General features: G+C 43.5%; 1 protein-coding gene across 3 annotated transcripts in view; it reads right to left on the bottom strand.

The window, feature by feature from the left end:
- LOC109888393 (furin-1) overlaps positions 1-21168 on the bottom strand; it is a 101769-nt gene extending 80601 nt beyond the window's left edge. Inside the window, exons 1-3 of one of the 3 annotated variants that reach the window (XM_031812190.1) lie at positions 20453-21168; positions 19153-19269; positions 15870-16189 (exon numbers count right to left, since the gene is read on the bottom strand). In XM_031812190.1, the coding sequence (XP_031668050.1) occupies positions 15870-16082 (213 nt within the window). In that variant the 5' untranslated portion in view covers positions 16083-16189; positions 19153-19269; positions 20453-21168. The remainder of the gene's footprint in view (positions 1-15869; positions 16190-19152; positions 19270-20452) is intronic. The other 2 variants (XM_031812199.1, XM_020479553.2) reach the window with 2 other exon arrangements.
- Positions 21169-22253: the final 1085 nt, after the last annotated feature.

Here is a 22253-nt window from a genome sequence, read left to right as displayed (position 1 = left end):
AAGCACGACCCGCAGCAACATTCCAAAATCTAGTGTAAAGCATTCCCAGAAGAGCAGAAGCTGTTATACCAGCAAAAGAAACGAAAAGAAAAGAAGCAGCAAAAAAAAAAAATCCATATTAATGCCCATGATTTTTTTAATGATATGTTCGACAAGCGGGTGTCCACATACTTTTGGCCATGTAGTGTATCTATTAAGAGGTTTGGGTGATTCATCTCAGCTTCTTTGTAACCTTGACTCCATCTAATATCTTTAGACGGTAGTAGTAGTAGACCTACAGTGTGGCAAAAAAGTATTTAGTCAGCCACCAATTGTGCAAGTTCTCCCACTTAAAAAGATGAGGCCTGTCATTTTCATCATAGGTACACTTTAACTATGACAGACACAATTAGAGGAAAAAAATCCAGAAAACCACATTGTAGGATTTATGAATTTATTTGCAAATTATGGTGGAAAATAAGTATTTGGTCACCTACAAACTAGCAAGATTTCTGGCTCTCACAGACCTGTAACTTCTTCTTTAAGAGGCTCCTCTGTCCTTCACTCGTTACCTGTATTAATGGCACCTGTTTGAACTTGTTATCAGTATAAAAGACACCTGTCCACAACCTCAAACAGTAACACTCCAAACTCCACTATGGCCAAGACCAAAGAGCTGTCAAAAGACACCAGAAACAAAATTGTAGACCTGCACCAGGCTGGGAAGACTGAATCTGCAATAGGTACGCAGCTTGGTTTGAAGAAATCAACTGTGGGAGCAAATATTAGGAAATGGAAGACATACAAGACCACTGATAATCTCCCTCGATCTGGGGCTCCACGCAAGATCTCACCCCGTAAGGTCAAAATGATCACAAGAACAGTGAGCAAAAATCACAGAATCACACGGGGGGACCTAGTGAATGACCTGCAGAGAGCTGGGACCAAAGTAGCAAAGCCTACCATCAGTAACACACTACACCGCCAGGGACTCAAATCCTGCAGTGCCAGACGTGTCCCCCTGCTTAAGCCAGTACATGTCCAAGCCCGTCTGAAGTTTGCTAGAGAGCATTTGGATGATCCAGAAGAAGATTGGGAGAATGTCATATGGTCAGATGAAACCAAAATAGAACTTTTTGGTAAAAACTCAACTCGTCGTGTTTGGAGGACAAAGAATGCTGAGTTGCATCCAAAGAACACCATACCTACTGTGAAGCATGGGGGGTGGAAACATCATGCTTTGGGGCTGTTTTTCTGCAAAGGGACCAGGACGACTGATCCGTGTAAAGGAAAGAATGAATGGGGCCATGTATCGTGAGATTTTGAGTGAAAACCTCCTTCCATCAGCAAGGGCATTGAAGATGAAACGTGGCTGGGTCTTTCAGCATGACAATGATCCCAAACACACCGCCCGGGTAACGAAGGAGTGGCTTTGTAAGAAGCATTTCAAAGTCCTGGAGTGGCCTAGCCAGTCTCCAGATCTCAACCCCATAGAACATCTTTGGAGGGACTTGAAAGTCCATGTTGCCTAGCAACAGCCCCAAAACATCACTGCTCTAGAGGAGATCTGCATGGAGGAATGGGCCAAAATACCAGCAAAAGTGTGTGAAAACCTTCAAGACTTACAGAAAACGTTTGACCTCTGTCATTGCCAACAAAGAGTATATAACAAAGTATTGAGATAAACTTTTGTTATTGACCAAATACTTATTTTCCACCATAATTTGTCAATAAATTCATTAAAATGTGTTTTTCTGGATTTTTCCCCCTCATTTTGTCTGTCATAGTTGAAGTGTACCTATGATGAAAATTACAGACCTCTCATCTTTTTAAGTGGGAGAACTTGCACAATTGGTGGCTGGCTAAATACTTTTTTGCCCCACTCTTCATGTTATGTTAGGTTATGGGAATTTTTTTTTGGGGGGGGGGGGGGGGGGGGGGGGGGGTCCTTGTCAGTTAGCTTTTCTGCATATATATTTTTTTTAAATACAGATCCTATTTCGATGCACAAAATAATTAAAACGAGGTCCAGTGGGATTTCTTTCTCTTTTCCCGAAAATATTTGCATCACAAATCCTACTGCTGCAGTCATTTGATTGCAGTGGCATATGTTCTTCAAAGAGAGGACGCCATAATGACAGACATAATGTACCATCAGCCACTGAAAACAGATTCAATCATGACAGGAGCGTTTGATTCTTATTAAAGAGATGGAGACCAGACAGGCTATTTCAGGAAACTTTCTGAATGTGCAGACACTGAGTCTACCAAACATTAGGTACACCTTCCTAATATTGAGTGGCACCCCTCGCCTTTTGCCCTCGTAACAGCCTCAGTTTGTCAGGGAATGGACATTACCAGGTGTCGAAAGCGTTCCACGGGGATGCTGGCCCATGTTGACTCCAATGCTTCCCACAGTTCCGTAAAGTTGGCTTGATGCCCTTTGGGTGGTTGACCATTCTTGATACACACAGGAAACTGTTCAGCAGCATACCACCCTGCATCCCACTGCTGGCTTGCCTCTGAAGCTAAGCAGGGTGGGTCCTGGTCAGAAGAGCAGATGCTGGAGGCCCAGTAGGGGGCACTCTTTCCTCAGGCCTAAAATAATTACCCCAATGCCCAAGGGCAATGATTGGAAACATTGCCCTGTGTAGGATGCCATCTTTCGAATGGGACTTTAAATGGGTGGCCTGACTGTGGTCAATAAAGATCCCATGGCACGTAAGAGTAGGGGTGTTAACCCTGGTGTCCTGGCTAAATTCCCAATCTGGCCCTCATACCATCCCCAGCTTCCAATTGGCTCATTCATCCCCTCTCCTCTGTAACTATTCCCAAGGTCATTGCTGTAAATGAGAATGTTTTATCAGTCAACTTACCCAGCAGTTTTGGTTTATTTCATACCATAATTTATGCGCTCCATGTGAGCAATGAGCATGTGTCTGGTTTCTCTGTCTCGTTAATGTTGACGGAGCACGTGCGCCTGAGCATGCAAGTGCTTCTCGCAAATGTCAAAATGTAGGAAAGTGCCCATTTAGGGATGTCTGATTGTTTAAACTCACCACCACTAATAAGCTGGCCTTCTCAGCCATTTTGTCTTCACTTCACAAAGTAAGTCAACAAAGTCACCCCCCAATTTGTTTTTACATCCAGATTATTATATTTCCTAACAGTATTTAAAAAAATATTTCCAACATACTTCCCCTCAATAATCAGCATCGTTGATAAATAGGCTATGGACATGTTGCGTGTATTTGTTTCTATTTTAATGGTCATAAATTTCACCTTCATACTGCAGCATAGCTGTTGCCTTCATACTTTCCTTGTCAATTTATTCCCTTATAGCCTATCCGGAAAGCCTAAGGTAGACCTAGGTTTCTTATTTGCTTGTGTCTGACATATGCTGGTGGCTTTGATGGACGCAGGTTCTTTTCAGGGGAAGTTCGGAAAAGCTTACAATTTATCCTACCATTTTTACCGATCTGTGTGACAGTTATGATTATTTATTGTGTGCATTATTGTGAAACAGTTTCATTTCAATAACGTTTGTATTTCTCAAAAATCATTGTCACATGGTTAATCATAAAAATCTAAAAGTTCAAATTCAACTAAGGTGGGAGCACCAGCCTCTGCCATTTGGACCCACTGATAGACTGTGGTCCATTGGCGGCTAAAGAAATGAACACAAGGAACTTGGAGATAACATATAGGCCAGTGCAGCAGTAGACCTATAACTGCCATCGTCAACCTAAAGCAGACAAATAAAAACAGAAAATATCATGTTGAAAATTCTGGTTCATCTCTCTATTCCACCTCCCTGCCTCACTTTTGACTTGAGCTATTGCTAGTGAAGTGCAACATTGTATAAAATCATCAACTGGGTCCAGCCAGAAGCTGGTGCTAGCAAACTTGAAACATTGTATACAACTAAAACATTGTATACAACTAGCTTATTCTTGGCCTTCAGAGTTTCCTGCACCAGTGAGCTCGGGACAGATGGCTGTTTTTTTTAAATGACATTTCCACTGGATATATGGAATCATCAGATCATGAGATTTAGCTTTCACAAGGAGACTTGGTGATTAGAGGCCCAGGAGTGTTGGAAAGATTTTTCAAATACTAAGGGACTATCTTTTGCAATAGATGTGAAAAAACAGACATTAACATTCTGTGAGGTGAAGAAAAAATGACTGGGAAGCTCAGCTTATTAATGGTGGAGGAGGTGAGTTATGAAAGAAATCAGACATTGTCAATTGGGCACTTTCCTACATTTTGCACACAGCAAGTGTGAGAACTGTACATAACACATGCATTAACAGAAATTCATGTAACCAAATGACAGGGATTAGCATTAAAATTCCCTGATTTGCGAGGCTACCACATGGGCAATCGCAAAAATGGATTGCAGGCCGGCACTGTATAGCCTAGGCTACTATTCTACTTGGCACGGCTAGTAGGGCTGCAATTTTTCTTCATCTCGCCTAGGGAGACATATCAGCCAGGACCGGGCCTGATCAGCATTGATTAGTCTATAAATTTAGAAATAATTCAGTCTCAAATTATACCATGCCAAGTTGGAGAGGACTGGAGCATTATCCATGACATAACATAAGTGCATTATAGGCCACAGAGCCAGAACTACCTTGTTGACTGCTGTTGAAAAATGATTCTTTAAAAAAAAAATTAAGACTGATTTATTTCTTTTCTGGTAAGCAATGAAAGCTTGCATTTATAAAATAATGTCCACATAAAATATTTTTTGACCAAAGTGCCATAGCCTATACCATTCTACACACCCACGCATCTAGGAGAGGAGATGTAGAAAGTTGAATAGACAGACTAAGTTAGAAAAACAATTGCTTAAATCATTAGCAAACACTCCCGCTATTAGGACAACTTTATCTACATGAAAATAAAGTTAAGAAAAATAAAATAAATCCCAAAATGGATGTAGGCCTATTGTCAGGCCTTTGTGTCCCCTCAGTACATCTGGCTCTGGTTACAGCCCTTGTGACCTGTGAGTGGTTCACCTCAGTCCTTCTGCCCTGACCCATCCCTGTCCTGAGAGAGAGCAGGGGATAAATAGAGACTGGAGTTCCCATGGCCCCTCTCTGGTCCCTGGCTCCCTCTCGGGTCCCTGGCTCCCATGGCTCCCTCTCTGGTCCCTGGCTCCCTCTCTGGTCCCTGGCTCCCTCTCTGGTCCCTGGCTCCCTCTCTGGTCCCTGGCTCCCTCTCTGGTCCCTGGCTCCCTCTCTGGTCCCTGGCTCCCATGGCCCCTCTCTGGTCCCTGGCTCCCTCTCTGGTCCCTGGCTCCCATGGCCCCTCTCTGGTCCCTGGCTCCCATGGCCCCTCTCTGGTCCCTGGCTCCCATGGCCCCTCTCTGGTCCCTGGCTCCCATGGCCCCTCTCTGGTCCCTGGTGATCTGGGTGTCCACTCCTGATGTAGGCTCCAGATGGCCGCCTGCTGACAGTCTGGCTTTCAGGAGAAAATGTTTTTGTTTGGGAGTCGGGGTGCGGCCATCCCAGCCCGGCTCTGTCCAGAGGTTTACCTCATACTCAGGTCATGTCTCTTTAAGCAGCGCCAAACAAAAGCTGCTTTTGCAATGCAAAACGTTTCCACCCCAACTACTGACTGTTCTCACGGGCCAAGTTGAGGGTAGTTCTGCAGATGATGAAAGGTAATTTACCTCTTAAATAATGCTCTGCCTTCAGGCTCATTACCAAAAAGGTTACGAAAAGTTATACGTGTTCCAAAACCATCATGCCTCAACTTCAACTCTGGAGCAAAACAGAGTTGATCACACCATTCGCAAGATACCAGAGACACTGATTCATATCTTTACAGTGTCATGGATGTCAGGGGGAACAGCGCTCATCTATAGGGAGCAACAAAGGCCACAGACAATGTAGAGGTCATCTGTTAACCACCAAAGAGGTGGGAGGAGAAAGTCGCATTTCGACACTACGAGACCATCCATCTCAAAAGGGCCAACTCCCATGGTTAGGTCTAAGAGGCACGGTCGCGGTGATATCATTACGGCACTTCAAAGCTACGGAGTCTAAGAGGCATCCTGCTCTGGCTGTATAGAAGCGGCACGCTCCCTTAGACCCGTCAGCTCTCATTGGCTAAAGTAGGCCACAGCCGAGTCCACAGCACAGTCACAGGCCTGTTAAAGATTGACACAGCGATTGCACAAGTATGCCATGTTACAAAACACTGCAAAGCCATAATGCAATATTTACCACAGCAGATCTACAGCCAAAGTGTTTGCAATACAGTCTCTCCAACCAAGGGAGTGGTAACTCGTAAGCCAACAAAGTCACCTCACCACACTGGGCGCTAACAGTTTCTCCAAGAAACCATATCATGAGAGAGTCCTTGTGTTCAGGCTGTGAGAGGAAAGGGGGAGTAGGGGTTGAAGAGGAGTTTGTGTTTGAGAGAGGTTGTATGAAGAGGGGTGAGGGAGCATGATAGGGGTGAGTTTGGTTATGTTAAGGACCTGAACTGGTGCTGTGCACAGGAGAAAGTACCTTTGTGGAGTCGAGCTGAATTCTGCCTAGTGGTGCCTCAAAGACCATCAGCATGCCATTTTCTTCCTGTCACCCTCACCCAATAACTTCCTCATTCTCCAGCAAATCACTTCAAACCCCTGTTGACTCCCAGTCAATAACCTGGGCTCCCCAGGGACCAATTATGGGCTGTGTGAGTCCAGCATCTCCTATTCGAGCCTGAGGTTCTGTTCCACATTAGCTATAGCTAGATTTTAGGGGGCTAGAGAAAGCATCAAGAGTAAAACAAAAAGGGTCACAGATGATTTATGGCTGGTGGAGTGGCCCAGGTCCAGCAGCTAGTAGAGAGACTTGAAGAGTTGGAAACACACACAGTTCCCATGAACACAGGATTATATTTCAAGATTCCCCTCTGTCCGATTTGAGACATGGCAAAGCTATTTATCAAAACCATCTTCAGTGAACATAGTGTGTGTGTGTGTGGCTGCTTACATAGTGTTTTTCTGCAGCGGCAAGCATTCATCTGTCCTCACTGTCACCAGGCCTGGTGATTTACAGTAGGTGCAGGGAGTTCTGGCACTGCACTACAATATGCCCATGGACATTTGGAACCGCTGCAATGCGCACTTACAATCCCCAAGTCCTCATTGTCCATCTCTATTCCAGAGATCAACTGCTAAGAGATGAGCATCCGGATGTGTTTACTTTGCATGAAAAAGTATTTTGTCGTTTCGCACAACCACAAGATGAAAACAAAATGTAAAAGCACTGGGAAGGAGACAGAGCAGAGACACTTCTGACAACAGAACAGAGAAGTCTAGAGCGAAAACAAGAACTATACAGATGGGGAATCTAACAGATAAACACTCCGGATGCTGTTGTGCACAGATAGGCCTCCAGTCTTGCTACATGCAGTGTATAGGCCTTAGCTTTCCATAGTTAGCCATGCCTTTAGGAAATTGATGTCAATCTTTCCCAAGGCAATTACACAATAACAGAATTACGCTTTGACTCAGATTTTTCACTTTTAAAATGTATGCCAAAGAAAAAACATATATTCAAAGTTTAACTAACCATACAACTCTAAGCACAAGAACTACTTAAAACAATTTACACAGAAATGTTCACAAAAACACATTTTCTGGAATAACTGTGCAGATGCAAAGTATGGTAAAAGAATTATAGAAAAATTTAATTTTCCAAAAACTTAAATATATCCATCTGCTACGAATTAAGATTAAGTCTGCAGAAATAATGGGTTGTCAGCTAAGACATGACACCTTGTAACCAAAATGTTATATCATTGGTCCCCGAGCTGTACTATACAGAAATTCATAATTATGGATATGAATATCATTACCTTCATGGTGTAGTAGCCTGAATTGGTACACAAAGGTAGAAATATTTCAAATATGTAGAAATATTTGAGTATTAATCTACACTGGCTATTATCGTAATGAGCTCTGCCCCCAAAACAAGACCACATTTGGTTGGTCCGGACCAGACCAAATCTGAACCAATCATATACATCTGTTTTTCACAAGTTTGGACATCACAGTGGACACGCCGAGGAACGTGCCCATTAACTGGTGTGAGAGAAAAGGGAGGGCAGCAGAGAGAGAGAGAGAGAAAGAAAGAGAAAGAGGGGTTGTCCAGGCTTTTTTCACAGTCTTGCTTTGACCACCAGACAACAGAAAGAGAAGAAAAAAAGTTTAGCTGAACATAACAGTACGCCAGTGGAAGGGAGGACAGTAACAGGTGACCCAACTGTGGTTTGTGACTACCATCATCTCCCATTGTAGCCAATTCAATTGCAATAATTGCATTACTAATAAGCCTGTGCTTATTCCTAATTTGTAGGATGGAAAATGGTTGAAAATTGTATGCCTTAATTTCTCAAAAGGATAGACTCTAAGCCTTCATTGGTCATGGGTCCTTTTAGATGGAAATGCCCCCCAGTAACACTAATCACGCCCAGTCATGGTGCAGGTCTGTAGCAGCACTGATTAGAATCAGCCCATCTCACGATGGCAGAGATGGACCATCCTTCCCCATTCGATCATGTATGGGTTTAATGCTAGGCCTTGTGGTTCCATGTAGTACAGAAGGGATAGAGTACTGTTAACACAACACAGGCACAGAGTTGGAGGTTCAACCAGTGAAATTAACTGGAGGCTCCCGTTCTTATTATCATGAAGATATTTGACCTTCTCTGATCAGGGTAGCCCACCTTGCACTTCCTCATCCTAGCTTACCCTCTGAACACAGGAAGCGTTCACATCAGCCATTAGTGACAGAAACCACAGCGCTCGTTGAGAAAAAAGGAAACGGCAGGGTTCTGAGAAACGCTGGATTCTACTTTGATGTGTGCAGGAAACGATGAGGCATTTATTTATTAATCAGGTTCCTTCCCACATCTGTCTATAAATAATCAAAAGAAGTTGTCAAAAGAAAATGGGACAGGAAAGGCAGATTTTGTTAAAGATCTGTACACCAGTAGCAAGGCATTTGCATCACTTCTCGAAAAGGAAAACAGCACAAACCTGTTCTAAATCCCTGGGAACTATGAAAGTAGATGGAGAAAAGAGAGACATCCATCATGCAAACACTGCTTTTCAAACAGCTCAACTTCATATACAAGTGTGTTTAACTTCTGGTATTCGACTTACCCCAAAGCCAATGACGGTTCCAAAAGGTCGCCCATGTTATAAAAGCCAGGGTGAATCACTCTATAATGACAGCAATCGACTGGATAGGAAAACAGGAGTAGGTAGAAAGAGGACCAGAGAGATGAGACCATTAAGCCAGACAGGGGCAGTAAACCACACGAGACGAGGTGAGCCCCAGAAGTAGCAGACTATTCCAGCAGAGGGACAGGTTTAACACCAGGACATCGAGCCCCTTTGAGCTTCAGCCACGGCGGGAGTAGGGGCGTCTCGGGCACGGCGGGAGTAGGGGCGTCTCGGGTACGGCGGGAGTAGGGGCGTCTCGGGCACGGCGGGAGTAGGGGCGTCTCGGGCACGGCGGGAGTAGGGGCGTCTCGGGCACGGCGGGAGTAGGGGCGTCTCGGGCACGACGGGAGTAGAGGCGTCTCGGGCACGACAGGAGTAGAGGCGTCTCGGGCACGACGGGAGTAGAGGCGTCTCGGGCAGGCCAGACACAGAGCTTAGGCAAAACACCCAAGGCTGAGAAACAAACTACTGCAGTACACCTCCATTCTCGGAGAGCTCTAGCACACAACGAGAAAAATATATATATTCTCAGGCCATTTGGCCATCTATTTAATCCACTTTTAACAGCGAAATTAGAAAAGGGTGCTTGTGTTTTTAACAGAGACATCAGAGGCTCATTACTGTAAAAAGCAGCCAGGGGCCAGAGCTGCCGGGTCCCAGGGGTGGAGGGGAACTCTACAGGGACAATCAAGGGGTCGTAAAACCCCCTCAGCTACAGCCTGTGATCCCCCTGCCCTCCCTCCCTCCACTTCAATACAACACCTGCACACACCAGCCCCACACCACTGCTGGGGCATGCCATTCCTCACCAGGTCCTGTTCACGCAACCCTCTTTTCCTTCACCATCAGTCCAGGGAAGGCAGAATCACTGCTTTGATCAGAGATCTACTACAATTTATTTTGCACAATTGCGATGGATGCCTCACTGCATCAGGAAGATCATTAAGTACGACTATTTCAATAGAGAATCTCTGCATGATGATATTATCGCATTTCTGGATGATTGTTTTACCTCCTTTAATGTTAATGCATATTAATGCAGGTGCGATTAAAAGATACTGCACAAACTATGTACTGTTGGCTGAAGATGAGACTGTTCCATGTAGAAAGGTGTAGTCATAGTTCTGTATGGCCTCTGTCCACGGCCTTCTATACAGATAGATAAAGCAGATGAACACATACTAACACTGATCCACATGGTAATGAGATGAGGAGTGTGGAAGGCCTTCAAAATACAAAAGGGATGGAGCCCACCAGCCTTACCCCACACACACACACCACCCAGGGCGAGTTCAGCACCCTCCCTCCAACTCGCTGCGCTACTCCCCCAGCACCCCCTCGTAAATGTAAATCGCTGCTCCCCTCATTACCATACTCCAATCATCTCACACTTCATTCAGCCGAGCAGGCCATACAGAGCGCCTCGCTCCCTCTCACTTTTAGTGCCCAGTTGGTCCCCTCTCCTTTGCCTAATGGTCTATTTTAATGAGTAGGGGGGCTGCACACGTTGCATCAACAGCCCATCAAGTCATCAACCTTGCCTGATGCCGTTTGTGGCCTTGCCTTGTCCACAAAACAAACACCGCTGTAGTCAGTGCTGCTCTAGGTGCGATGTTCAATCTTCCGGGGACACATTAGCTAGGAATTTCTACGTTTGCAGGTTTCATGCCACGTTACCCTGTGAATGGCCTTTTCCTCCTGGCAGGTTTATGGTTTGGGTCTGAGAGAGTTAAGGTCACGCAGTGCGTCACCAAGCTGATAAGAGACAGAGGATGAGGCATGTAGAAACTACTAGTGAGGTGGCTGATCTGGGTGTCAAGATAATTACAACAGCCTATGCAGATGTCAAAACACTGTGGTTTTCCTGTAGCCACGTTGGAGGTGGTAGAGTTATAATATCACACACACGGTGACTGAGTACTCACTTGCAGTGTAAAGGCTAACAGCATAGGAGGGTCAACTCTGTCCTCTAACTGGAGCACACTGCAATTGAGTAAACATGAAGGCCAAATATATACCATTAGAGGGGGTACAAATACCAACAACAAAAAAGTGCCACACTAGTATTGAGGAAGTTGGCTGCCTTATTCCTCAAGAAGAGTCCCGAGGGCAATGGAAGAGTAATCGAAATGTCTGAGAAGACTCAAATACCACACTGCTGCGGAGAGAAAAACGTAACTACATTTCAGACTCCATTTCCAGACAACTCTAAAGTGGAGGACAAGAGCTTATAAAAGATGAAGTGTTGTGATTACAGCATGTCCCTCCCCGCTGTAGGTCTGGGGCTGGGCCAGGTATAACCATGTAGAGAAAATAGTGTTGTTTTGCAGAGCAAAAGGTCAGAGTAAAGCACATTAGCCGAGTAGAGTTACTGATCTGACCAATGAGGCTTGGCTAAACTTGGCTCTGGTCAACCGAGTGAGGCCCAAAACTTCTTTCACCATTTTGGCTCAAAACAGCTTTTTAAGTCTCCAACAAGTTCAGATCCCTTTATGGTGATGGGACAAATCTACTCAGCAGTCATACAGACAGACGCCCACACACAGCTCACAGTATCCTGAAAACAGTCTGAGTAAGTGTCTCTAATGGTCATGTCTGGATTCCTTATTCCCTTATGGCCAACACATAGTTAATGGCTTACTAGTAATCACAGTAAAAACAAAGCCATTGGACATTTCACAGTGAGATTACTGATTAGTCTGCACTCTGTGTCTCGCAGCATAAACAACATTCCTGATGATTGGTAAGAAATACAGTCAGAATACAGGCCCCTAATCACAAATGGATGCCCTGTGAATAGAGGTGGGGTCTAGTCTTGAAAATTTAGAGGCCTAACATCTGTCAACAGAGAAAAGAGACACACAGGACAAGCCTGCCCCAGGGCAGGAAGCCTGGCTTCATGTCTGACCAAGCTCTTCAATTACTGTCAATATCACACAGGGAAAAGAGGGGTCAGTTGGTGTGGAAGAAGGAGCTACAATCTCTTACCGGGCCCTCCAGATATCCACTACTGTCCCTGGTTGGCTGACTGCAACAGAGGTAACCTAACTACCACATGTGAGGGCTGGTCACTGGTCACACTGGCAGGGAAGGCTGATTAAACTCTCCTTAGATTCCGTCAGAAGGAAGAATTACTGGGTTCCCCTTTCCATTAGGACCAATCAGTCACCCACACGTCAGCCGACAAGCCCACACCACTACCAATTACTGACATTATACATCCACTAAACACAACCTAGGGAGTCAGTGGGAGGGAAGGTTTATCGTCTGACCTTCCCATAGCCCAGAATAGAATCTGTTCGTGGATGCAATGTAAACACATTTTAAAGAAATCAACTAAAAATAGAATATTTTCTTGCAACCATTTTGTGTTTGTTTGCTAGCTAGTGATTTCACAAATCCTCCCCAGTTATTTTCCCAACATATTTTCCCCGAAGGGATTAAGCAATCTTATTTCATCCCTCTCGCTAGCGAGTTTTCAGAAACCATTGATTGATTTTTTTTTCAATTGCAACCTTTATTGAGTCAGTCTGAGCTCTAAAGAGGTCTACGCTGATGTTTACTATGTGGTTCAGATCATTATTTGATAAATCAACATCATTGCCCATGGCATTAGTATAAAACAGACCTTTAAGCAAAAAACCTTTTAAAGGAAATTGACTCACAGACACTACATTTCCACAGTAGGCAGCATACAAAAACTCTGGATGTAAACTATTACAGAGAGACATGTCAGAATGATAAAACCCCGACTAAAAAGGTATCACCTTATAATGTCACCGGAATAATTATCTTACACACAAACCTATCCCATGACCAGGTGCATAATGAATGATCTCTAACTGGAAGACATGAGATCTAGTTGTCTAGCAGGATACAGGCGAACCAGGAAGGAAGCTATTAAAGCTAAATGTGAAATGGATGCAAAAAGACAGAGGCAAAAAAACTAAGTACTTCTACTCATCATGCCCCCATTGAAGTCTTGGAGCAACCAGAGAATATAGTGGCTCACTTACAAACAGGAAATGTTTACATTTACTTTACACCCGCCCACTGGGGCCTCAACAACAAACTATCCCAAGTAGAGCTTAATTATTCATAGATTGTCCTCCAAACGGAAGGAAGGAGAGGAACAGTGAAAACCTAAACCCTGGTGGTGCTGCTCATAGGATCGGAGTCCCATTCCTGTCACTGCCTGTTAGTCTTCCCTCAGCCGCACCGTGCAGTTCATAGTTCAAAGTCCCATCTCACCCACGCTATGATTGGGCGTTCCAGTCAGGAAAATCCTGTCGGGTCATCTGTTCCTGACACAAACACACAGCTCTGCTTTGCAAACAATGCCACAACACAGCGCATTGAGGAGATGAGAGGGAAGAGTCTGATGGCTATTTCAAAGAGTTCTGTTAACACCACATGAAATGTACCATGACTTGCCTCATCTGCGACAAAGGAAGACCACCACATAAATAAGTTTGTGGGATGTTTAATTGAAAAGAAACAGAAAAGTATGGAAGACTGTGGTAGTGTTGAGAATGCTAACATGTCAGAGACGAGGGAGGTCATTTTCTTTTTAAATTTTTACCCCTTTTTCTCCCCAATTTCGTGGTGTCCAATTGTTGTAGTAGCTATCATCAGAAAATGACCTCCCTGGCCTCCCGGGTGGCGCAGTGGTTAAGGGCGCTGTACTGCAGCGCCAGCTGTGCCATCAGAGACTCTGGGTTCACGCCCAGGCTCTGTTGTAACCGGCCGCGACCGGGAGGTCCATCGCTACAAGATAGTCTCATCGCTACAACTCCCGTACGGGCTCGGGAGAGACGAAGGTTGAAAGTCATGCACAGGTGTGTGATTCAACCATTTCGCTACACTCACAATAACATCTGCTAAACACGTGTATGTGACCAATACAATTTGACTTAATTTGTATGGAGGTTGTGGTCAGCCACTCTCAGTAAGAGAGTAACAGAAAATACATCTTACCCAGAAAGGCAATTCTGTAGTCATTCAGGTAACTGTGTTTAGTCTGTTTGGGTGAGTCATTTCTCTGGAATGGATGAACTGAAACTCAACAGTCATAGAGGGGTTTCTATAAGGACCACTGCCTCTGGTACACTAATATTTGGCCTAAATCTCCAAAAGAAGCACTGCATTGTGCAAGTTATATGAGACATAAATGCCATACAACATTCTCAACTCCTATACATAATATGTTTTTAAAGATACAGTTGAAGTCGCAAGTTTACATACACTTAGGTTGGAGTCATTAAAACTCGTTTTTTTCAAACACTGGAGGTACCACATTCATCTGTACAAACAATAGTATGCTAGTATAAACACTATGGGACCACGCAGTCGTCATAACGCTTAGGAAGGAGACACGTTCTGTCTCCAAGAGATGAACGTACTTTAGGGCGAAAAGTGCAAATCAATCCCAGAACAGCAAAGGACCTTGTGAAGATGCTGGAGGAAACAGGTACAAAAGTATCTATATCCACAGTAAAACGAGTCCTATATTGACATAACCTGAAAGGCCGCTCAGCAAGAAAGAAGCCACTGCTGCAAATCAGTCATAAAAAAGCCAGACTACAGTTTTCAAAGATCAAAGATCATACTTTTTGGAGAAATGTCCTCTGGTCTGATGAAACAAAAATAGAACTGTTTGGCCATAATGATCATCTTTGTGTTTGGAGGAAAAGGGGGAGGCTTGCAAGCCGAAGAACACCATTCCAACTGTGAAGCACCGGGGTGGCAGCATCATGTTGTTGGGGTGCTTTGCTGCAGGAGGGACTGGTGCACTTCACAAAATAGATGGCTTCAAGAGGAATGAAAATGATGTGGATATATTGAAGCAACATCAGTCGGGAAGTTAAAGCTTAGTCGCAAATGGGTCTTCCAAATGGACAATGACCCCAAGCATACTTCCAAAGTTTTGGCAAAATGGCTTAAGGACAACAAAGTCAAGGAATTGGAGTGGCCATCAAAGCCCTGACCTCAATCCTATAGAAAATGTGTGGGCAGAACTGAAAGCATGTGCGAGCAAGGAGGCCTACAGACCTGACTCAGTTCCACCAGCTCTGTCAGGAGGAATGAGCCAAAATTTACCCAACTTATTGAGGGAAGCTCGTGGAAGTCTACCTGAAACGTTTGACCCAACAATTTATAGGCAATGCTACCAAATACTAATTGAGTATATGTAAACTCCTGACCCACTGGGAATGTGATGAAAAAAATAAAAACTGAAATAAATCACTCCACTAATATTCTGACATTTCACATTCTAAAAATAAAGTGGTGATCCTAACTGACTTAAGACAGGGAATTTTTAATAGGATTACATTTCAGGAATTGTGAAAAACTGAGTTTAACTGCATTTGGCTAAGGTGTATGTAAACTTCCGACTTCAACTGTAAGTATTTTTTCTGCTCTAGTAAAGTGATATAATTCAATTGGTTCCGAGTGCCTCGGAGGCTTGGCAACTTCCAAGAGTAATAAATATTTAAGCCAATTTGGGGTCAGGTATTTTGGCACTAACAGGCAATGTGGGAAAAGCGGTCTAGATCAGAACTTTCTGCAGTAGATGTTCCCTAATTATTCACTTAGACAAAAAACCCACAAAGACAAACAAAAGAGGGTAAAAAAATCCCCAACAACTCACATTGCCATGGTTGACGAAGCCATGTTTACTGGCAATGCGGTCAGCCTCGTATGGTCCTCCAGCGATGTGGACGGCCCATGTGTTGGTGTAAACCCTCTGACCTAGGGCCATGCCCAGCCCAGACACCAGCAGGACCAGCAATGGTCCCAGCAGCAGCCGTTCAGCCAGCCGTGACCAAAGGCCAATGGAGGAGGATGGAAGGCCCAGAGCCATAGGGTCCTACAACAGCGAAGTCCCTGAGCTCAGCGTCTTTATGATAGGCCAGGGGACATACAGGGGCGCAGAGAGACGACACAGGACAGTCACTGCACCGGGATCACCTAAGAAGAAAGAGAGTGTTACAACATGTAGCAGAGCTCAGCACAATGAGAAAAACAACTCCTACAACGTCTATTCAGAGCTTTGTAATAGTGAGCTGAAGCAGCATGTATTGTCAGAAGGAAGACAATCCTGCCAAGTTTTGCTGACTTGCTACATCGCAACCATGACAACAGCATTACAAAAAGGAAAGCGGACGTGAAGATGTCAAAATTCACAATGGAACAATACCAGATTAACAACAGACTTGAGTTAAAGGAGTCCAAGGTCCTTTCTTCTCCCTTTCAGTGAAGCTATGACAATTAAACACGTATTGTATTTGGAATTACAAAAGGCACTTTGAAATAAAATAATCATTAGTTGAAGGGGGAGGCAGACTTTTCAACAGCCTGTTCACCTGACAAACTAAAAACAAATCCATGACAGTTGAAATATTATTTTCCTCCTAACTTTGCTTTTCTCAGCACTGGAGGTGGAGGAGGAGTGGTTGTCTCTTACCAAGCATTATGCAAAGCTTATGGATCACACATGTACTATTCTACTTCCCCCTCTCACTCTCCTTCTGTAAGCCAAGATAGAAGACTTTCGCCCAGCAATGACCAAAGGTCACCCAGCAATGGCTAGTCTAGGTCTTCATTCATGAGAAAACTTTTCCAAGTAAATGGCATTGTGAACTGGAATCATGAAAACACTGTCCAACCCCATAGAGATCCCTAACCACTAGTTTGAGAGGTGTTCAGAGTGAAACCAATTAATAAATGTAGCCCAGCTGACTTCAGGGAATGTGGTTGAGGCTGCTTTGAGACTTCCGTGCTTCCATTACTACAAAGAACACTGGCCCTACCTGTTCCTCAACCTTCCAAGAAGACTTTTCATTGAACATAACATTTCATTTCCAGCTCGATCTTTCAAAAGGAAATCGGATGATGATGAGTCACGGAGAGAGTCCGAGAGAGAGAGAGTGATGGGGGAGATTTCAGCTGGTCTTCCCTATGAGGATGAGTGTTAGCTATTGGCAGTCAGTCAGTCAGTTATGAGACCTCAGCTGAGATGGGGCTCTGGCTGAGGAACCTTGGACGCTCGTAAGCTCAAGCTCCACACAGGAAATTTGAAAGAAGAAAACATGAAAAAACATGCAAGGCTCGGCTCCCCTTTGAAGCGCTTTCGGCAATTGAAACCCAATAAATGCAAATTACAAAGCGTCTGGAAAAAAGACAATGTCTTCAAATGCAGAAACAATGCAGAGAGATAGTGTTGCTTGGCAAGAATATGCTAAATGAGAAGCTGGGTGAAAAATCCTGGAGGATTCAACCCATTAAAAGCTTAAAATAGCAGGCAGAGGTAGAAAGACGCATGGCACAGTTAAAATCTCTTCAATACTGATCTAGCTATAGACCTACTGGCCGTTAGTTACAAATAACTATTCTCCAAATAAAACTACTTCTGACTGCGCCTTTCAGACAATTTATAGGGATGAGGAAAAGTCCCTACTGACTCATAACTAAATGTTTAAGTTTGTACTGTAGCATCCTAATTCCATCACAAATATCATTACATAAAATACATCAAAGCTTCTTCGTGCCCAAAGATTTATGATCCATTTAGAGAATTCTTTGCAATGGCTTAAAACCTGCTAAACCACATGGTCAGGGTGACTATTAGCTTCTGGCAAAACAACTTGTTTATCAAGCTCAGAGACCAAAACATTCCAGTCTAAAAGGCTACAAACAAGACTAAATACTTATCTGAATGAACATTTGATGCATTCCAGGTTATTTCATTCAATGAAAACATTTCAAAGAACTAGTTGAAATACTACTAGTCCCTAGGGTGTGTGAAATCCATTGACAGAGTGGCCATCAAATCCCTGTCCAGTGCTCCAGGCAGCGTGTTCTGTTACAGCTGTTCCAATAGACGCGACAAAACATACCCACCTAACAAGCAGCAACATTTCCACTTTATGTAATGCCTTGTTCTGCGGTTGTACTGGCAGGCAACATCATTGTATTTTATTTTAGAGGGGGTGATGAATCTTTTCATCACTGAACATTTCAAAAACAGCTCTACAAAAAGTACCAGTATGAAAATAGTCAGGTGGGTCAGCTTCAGCTTTCAGAACAGACTTATTATTCTGACAGAACACTTGGCCAAAGCCACCAAATACAATGCCATTTTAACTATAAATGACAGAAAGTACCACACTGTTACAATAGCAGGAATATGCCCAGATTGACAGCTCAAGAAACAAGGAACAAGAAACTGACATTCCAATTATTCCACAGTGATGATTGACATTACTAGCTTCAGAGAAAAAGTTCAGAGAAAGAAATACCTGGCAAAAAAATGAAAAAAGCCTTAGCTCAGAAATGAGAAACATTTAAACCACATGAAAGCCATTATATCACGCTCAGACACACTATTTGGCCCATTGTTCCCTAAACCTCAGTGCATGTGGAACCCTGCAGGGCAAAAGAGCTGCGGTGCTACCACAACTATGAGAGGAGAGGAGTTTGCTCTGCCAACTGTAGCCAATGGTATCAGAGCAGCAAACACAAAGTTAGACAGTGTGTACAGTCAGACCGTTCCTCTGAGATGACCACGTCTGATTCTCTATGGTTCATTTATTTATTTGGGCACACCAAAGCTTCTTTGTACCCAAAGATATAGGATACACTTAGAGAATTATTTGCAATGCTAAAGACAGAGCAGAGGTCCAGATTAAGCATTGGCTTAAAACCTGCTAAACCACATGCTCAGAGTGATAATTAGCTTCTGGCAAAACAACTTGTTTGTCGAGCTCAGAGACCAAAACATTCAAGTTTAAGAGGCTACAAAAAAGACACAATACTTAAGAATAAAATGTTGATTAAACTCACTGGGTTCTCTCTAAATGCCCTAAAGAAAACTACAGTCTTAACAGCATAACACTTTCAAGGGGAAAAAAGCAGTAAAATATGCAGCTCACCTTTGAGTTTCAGACTATTGTTGTTGTTGTTGTTGTTGTTGTTGTGATTCTGATGCAGTCCGATCTGATGTGGAGGCAGCACACACAGACAGAGGTGTGCACCTTCCCCAAGCCTCCCTTTAACGTTCACAGACATGCATGGCTCAAAGTACACCCGCCCCTAGTGACCTCATCTGGGCTGAACTCAACCGTTCAGCCGGAGTTTAATGTCAGTATAAAAACCATATACCGTGGAATAACAAAAGCTCAACTACTTCACTGCTCGCAGAAGAAAGTGGGAAACCAGACATTTTTCTGCCAGTGTTAGCAGAGTAAATGATACCATACATCAAAGTTTGGCAGCAACTATTATAAAACTGCAGAAGCAGATAGATGTGAATCAAAATCAGAAAGAAGTCATACATTTCACAACTCTGCTTGAAATTATCTAAAAGGGTCACCAAAGGCCAAATGGAAAACATTACATCCTAGGGTGATAATTTCACCAAGTGTAAGTCAAACTGCAGATGGTGATGGTGATTGCCCAGGAGATAACATTGGCAAACCACAGAGCAGTGCCCTAGGTTAGAATCCTTCAGCATTTCCCCCTGCCAGAGGTGTCAGGTCTCCCTACTAGCAACCAAAACATGGCCACTGGCTCAGAAGTTGAGGAATGGCTAAAAAGTCAACAAATCTCAAACAGGAACAAACTTTCACAGGGCCCAGTGGTTATTTGCACTTTCCCCAAAGGCAAATTGGAACTCGGAGAGAACAGCCAAGCTCTGACACACACTAACCCAGAGACATGATAGGGGCACTTAAAAGGTGCTAATCACGTAATATGTGATGAAGACAACACATTTTTATCACAATCCACAAAGAGTACCCAGGTCCTACGGTTAACATTTACAGCATATAACAATATTCTGTCTTCTTGTCTGGAGCTCCTCTAACACTCCACTCACTGTATGTTGCTTGCAGATAATTAATATGCTATGTCATAAGGAAAGTCATATAGAGTAACAAGGAGTTTTCTCCACTGAATATACACTTCTTCAAATCATAAGCAAGCAAGCTACAATTCAAATTTAAAAAAATCTTTCAAGAGGCCTTTCTTAAATGTGGGCACAAAACATTGAATATCTCCTCTTTTGACAGTCATACCAGTGAGTCAACATGCCCAGTTAGGCTATAAAACTTCTGCTCGTAGCTCAAAAAGTTACACGTTTCACTAAACCATTCAAGTTTCATTATATATGACAACAATTATTGTTCATATCAGAAATGGCTTATTATTGCATTAAAAAAACCGGTAACTTACCACAAATGTCCTTGAAAACGGCAAACGGTTTGAAGAAAAACTTCGAATACAATAAATTCCTGAATCGTCTCCCGCTGGTATTTCAGTAAAGTAATACTGTTATTTACTAGCGTTATCAGCTACAACTACTTGATGCAATGTAGCCTACTGCGATTCTGCGGCGTAACGCGCTCTTTCACCCAATTTCTCCCCTGTGTCTAATCCCAGCCTTCTGTCTCTGATCGTTCCGAATTGGACCGTAATCGGAATATAATTTCAAATAAACCCACTCCACAGAACAACAACCGGGATCGACGGCGTCAAGTTTCAGCTAACGTTACGGCCAGGCTCGTAATGCCCTTCAGCGGACACCGTTACAGCCAGAGTGTCTCTGTAGATAGGGACAAGGCAATACCGATGACAGGCAAAGCACACTCCTCGCACTAACCAACTAGTCTGGCCTCTTCCAGGAACGAAGGCACACCAGTACAAAACTCCCCATGAGCGCCTCAAGTATCAGGAAACTTTCCAATGCCTTGGGAGGGTTTATTCTGTAGGTTTACCAGTTCCCGTTTACATTATGCATGATCCCCTGTCTTCTTTGATATACTAATGAATCGAATATACTCTTACAACTACCATACTACATTGTTAATGGTTACAAAATAAATAAAAAATTAACATGATTCCATGAACCCTCTCAAAACAGCTGAGGGGTCCACATCATGTAGCCCCTCAGGAAATACGTCATGGCGACCGAGGGCAAGGGGAAAATGCACAGGATTTGGACACACCTACTGCTCAAGAGTAATATACACAGTAGTATATCGCCATCTGCTGGTATAATCTATAACAATTTATTTTAATTTTATATTTCACCTTTATTTAACCAGGTAGGCCAGTTGAGAACAAGTTCTCATTTAGAACCTTGACCTGGCCAAGATCAAGCAAAGCAGTGCGACACAAACAACAACACAAAGTTACACATGGAATAAACAAACGTACAGTCAATAACGCAATAGAAAAGTATATATACAGTGTGTGCAAATGAAGTAAGATTAGGGAGGTGAGGCAATAAATAGGCCGTAGTGGTGAAATAATTACAATTTAGCAAATAAACACTGGAGTGATAGATGTGCAGAAGATGAATGTGCAAGTAGAGATACTGGGGTGCATAGGATTAAAAAAAATACAAAAAAACAATATGGGGATGAGGTAGTTGGATGGGCTATTTACAGATGGGATATGTACAGGTGCAATGATCTGTAAGCTGCTCTGATGCTTAGAGTTAGTGAGGGAGATATAAGTCTCCAGCTTCAGTGAGTTTTGCAATTATTCCTGTCATTGGCAGCAGAGAACTGGAGGAAAGGTGGCCAAAGGAGGAGTTGGCTTTGGCAGTGACCAGTGAAATATACCTGCTGGAGCACGTGCTACAGGTGGGTGTTGCTATGGTGACCAGTGAGCTGAGATAAGGCGGGGCTTTACCTAGCAAAGACTTATAGATGACCTGGAGCCAGTGGGTTTGGCGACGAATATGAAGCGAGGGCCAGCCAACGAGAGCATACATGTCGCAGTGGTGGGTAGTATATGGGGCTTTGTTGACGAAATGGATGGCACTGTGATAGACTGCATCCAATTTGCTGAGTAGAGTGTTGGAGGCTATTTTGTAAATGACATCTCCGAAGTCAAGGATCAGTAGATAGTTAGTTTTACGAGGGTATGTTTGGCAGCATGAGTGATGGATGTTTTGTTCCAAAATATGATATTGTCTGCAGTGTTAAGAATGTTTTTTGGGGGGGATGTTTTCATTTAGATGAACATC

This window comes from Oncorhynchus kisutch, linkage group LG3, assembly GCF_002021735.2.
Source record: "Oncorhynchus kisutch isolate 150728-3 linkage group LG3, Okis_V2, whole genome shotgun sequence".
NCBI lineage: Eukaryota > Metazoa > Chordata > Actinopteri > Salmoniformes > Salmonidae > Oncorhynchus > Oncorhynchus kisutch.
The sequence above is the reverse complement of the archived record's forward strand: the minus strand, read 5'-3'. Positions and strand labels throughout refer to the sequence as shown.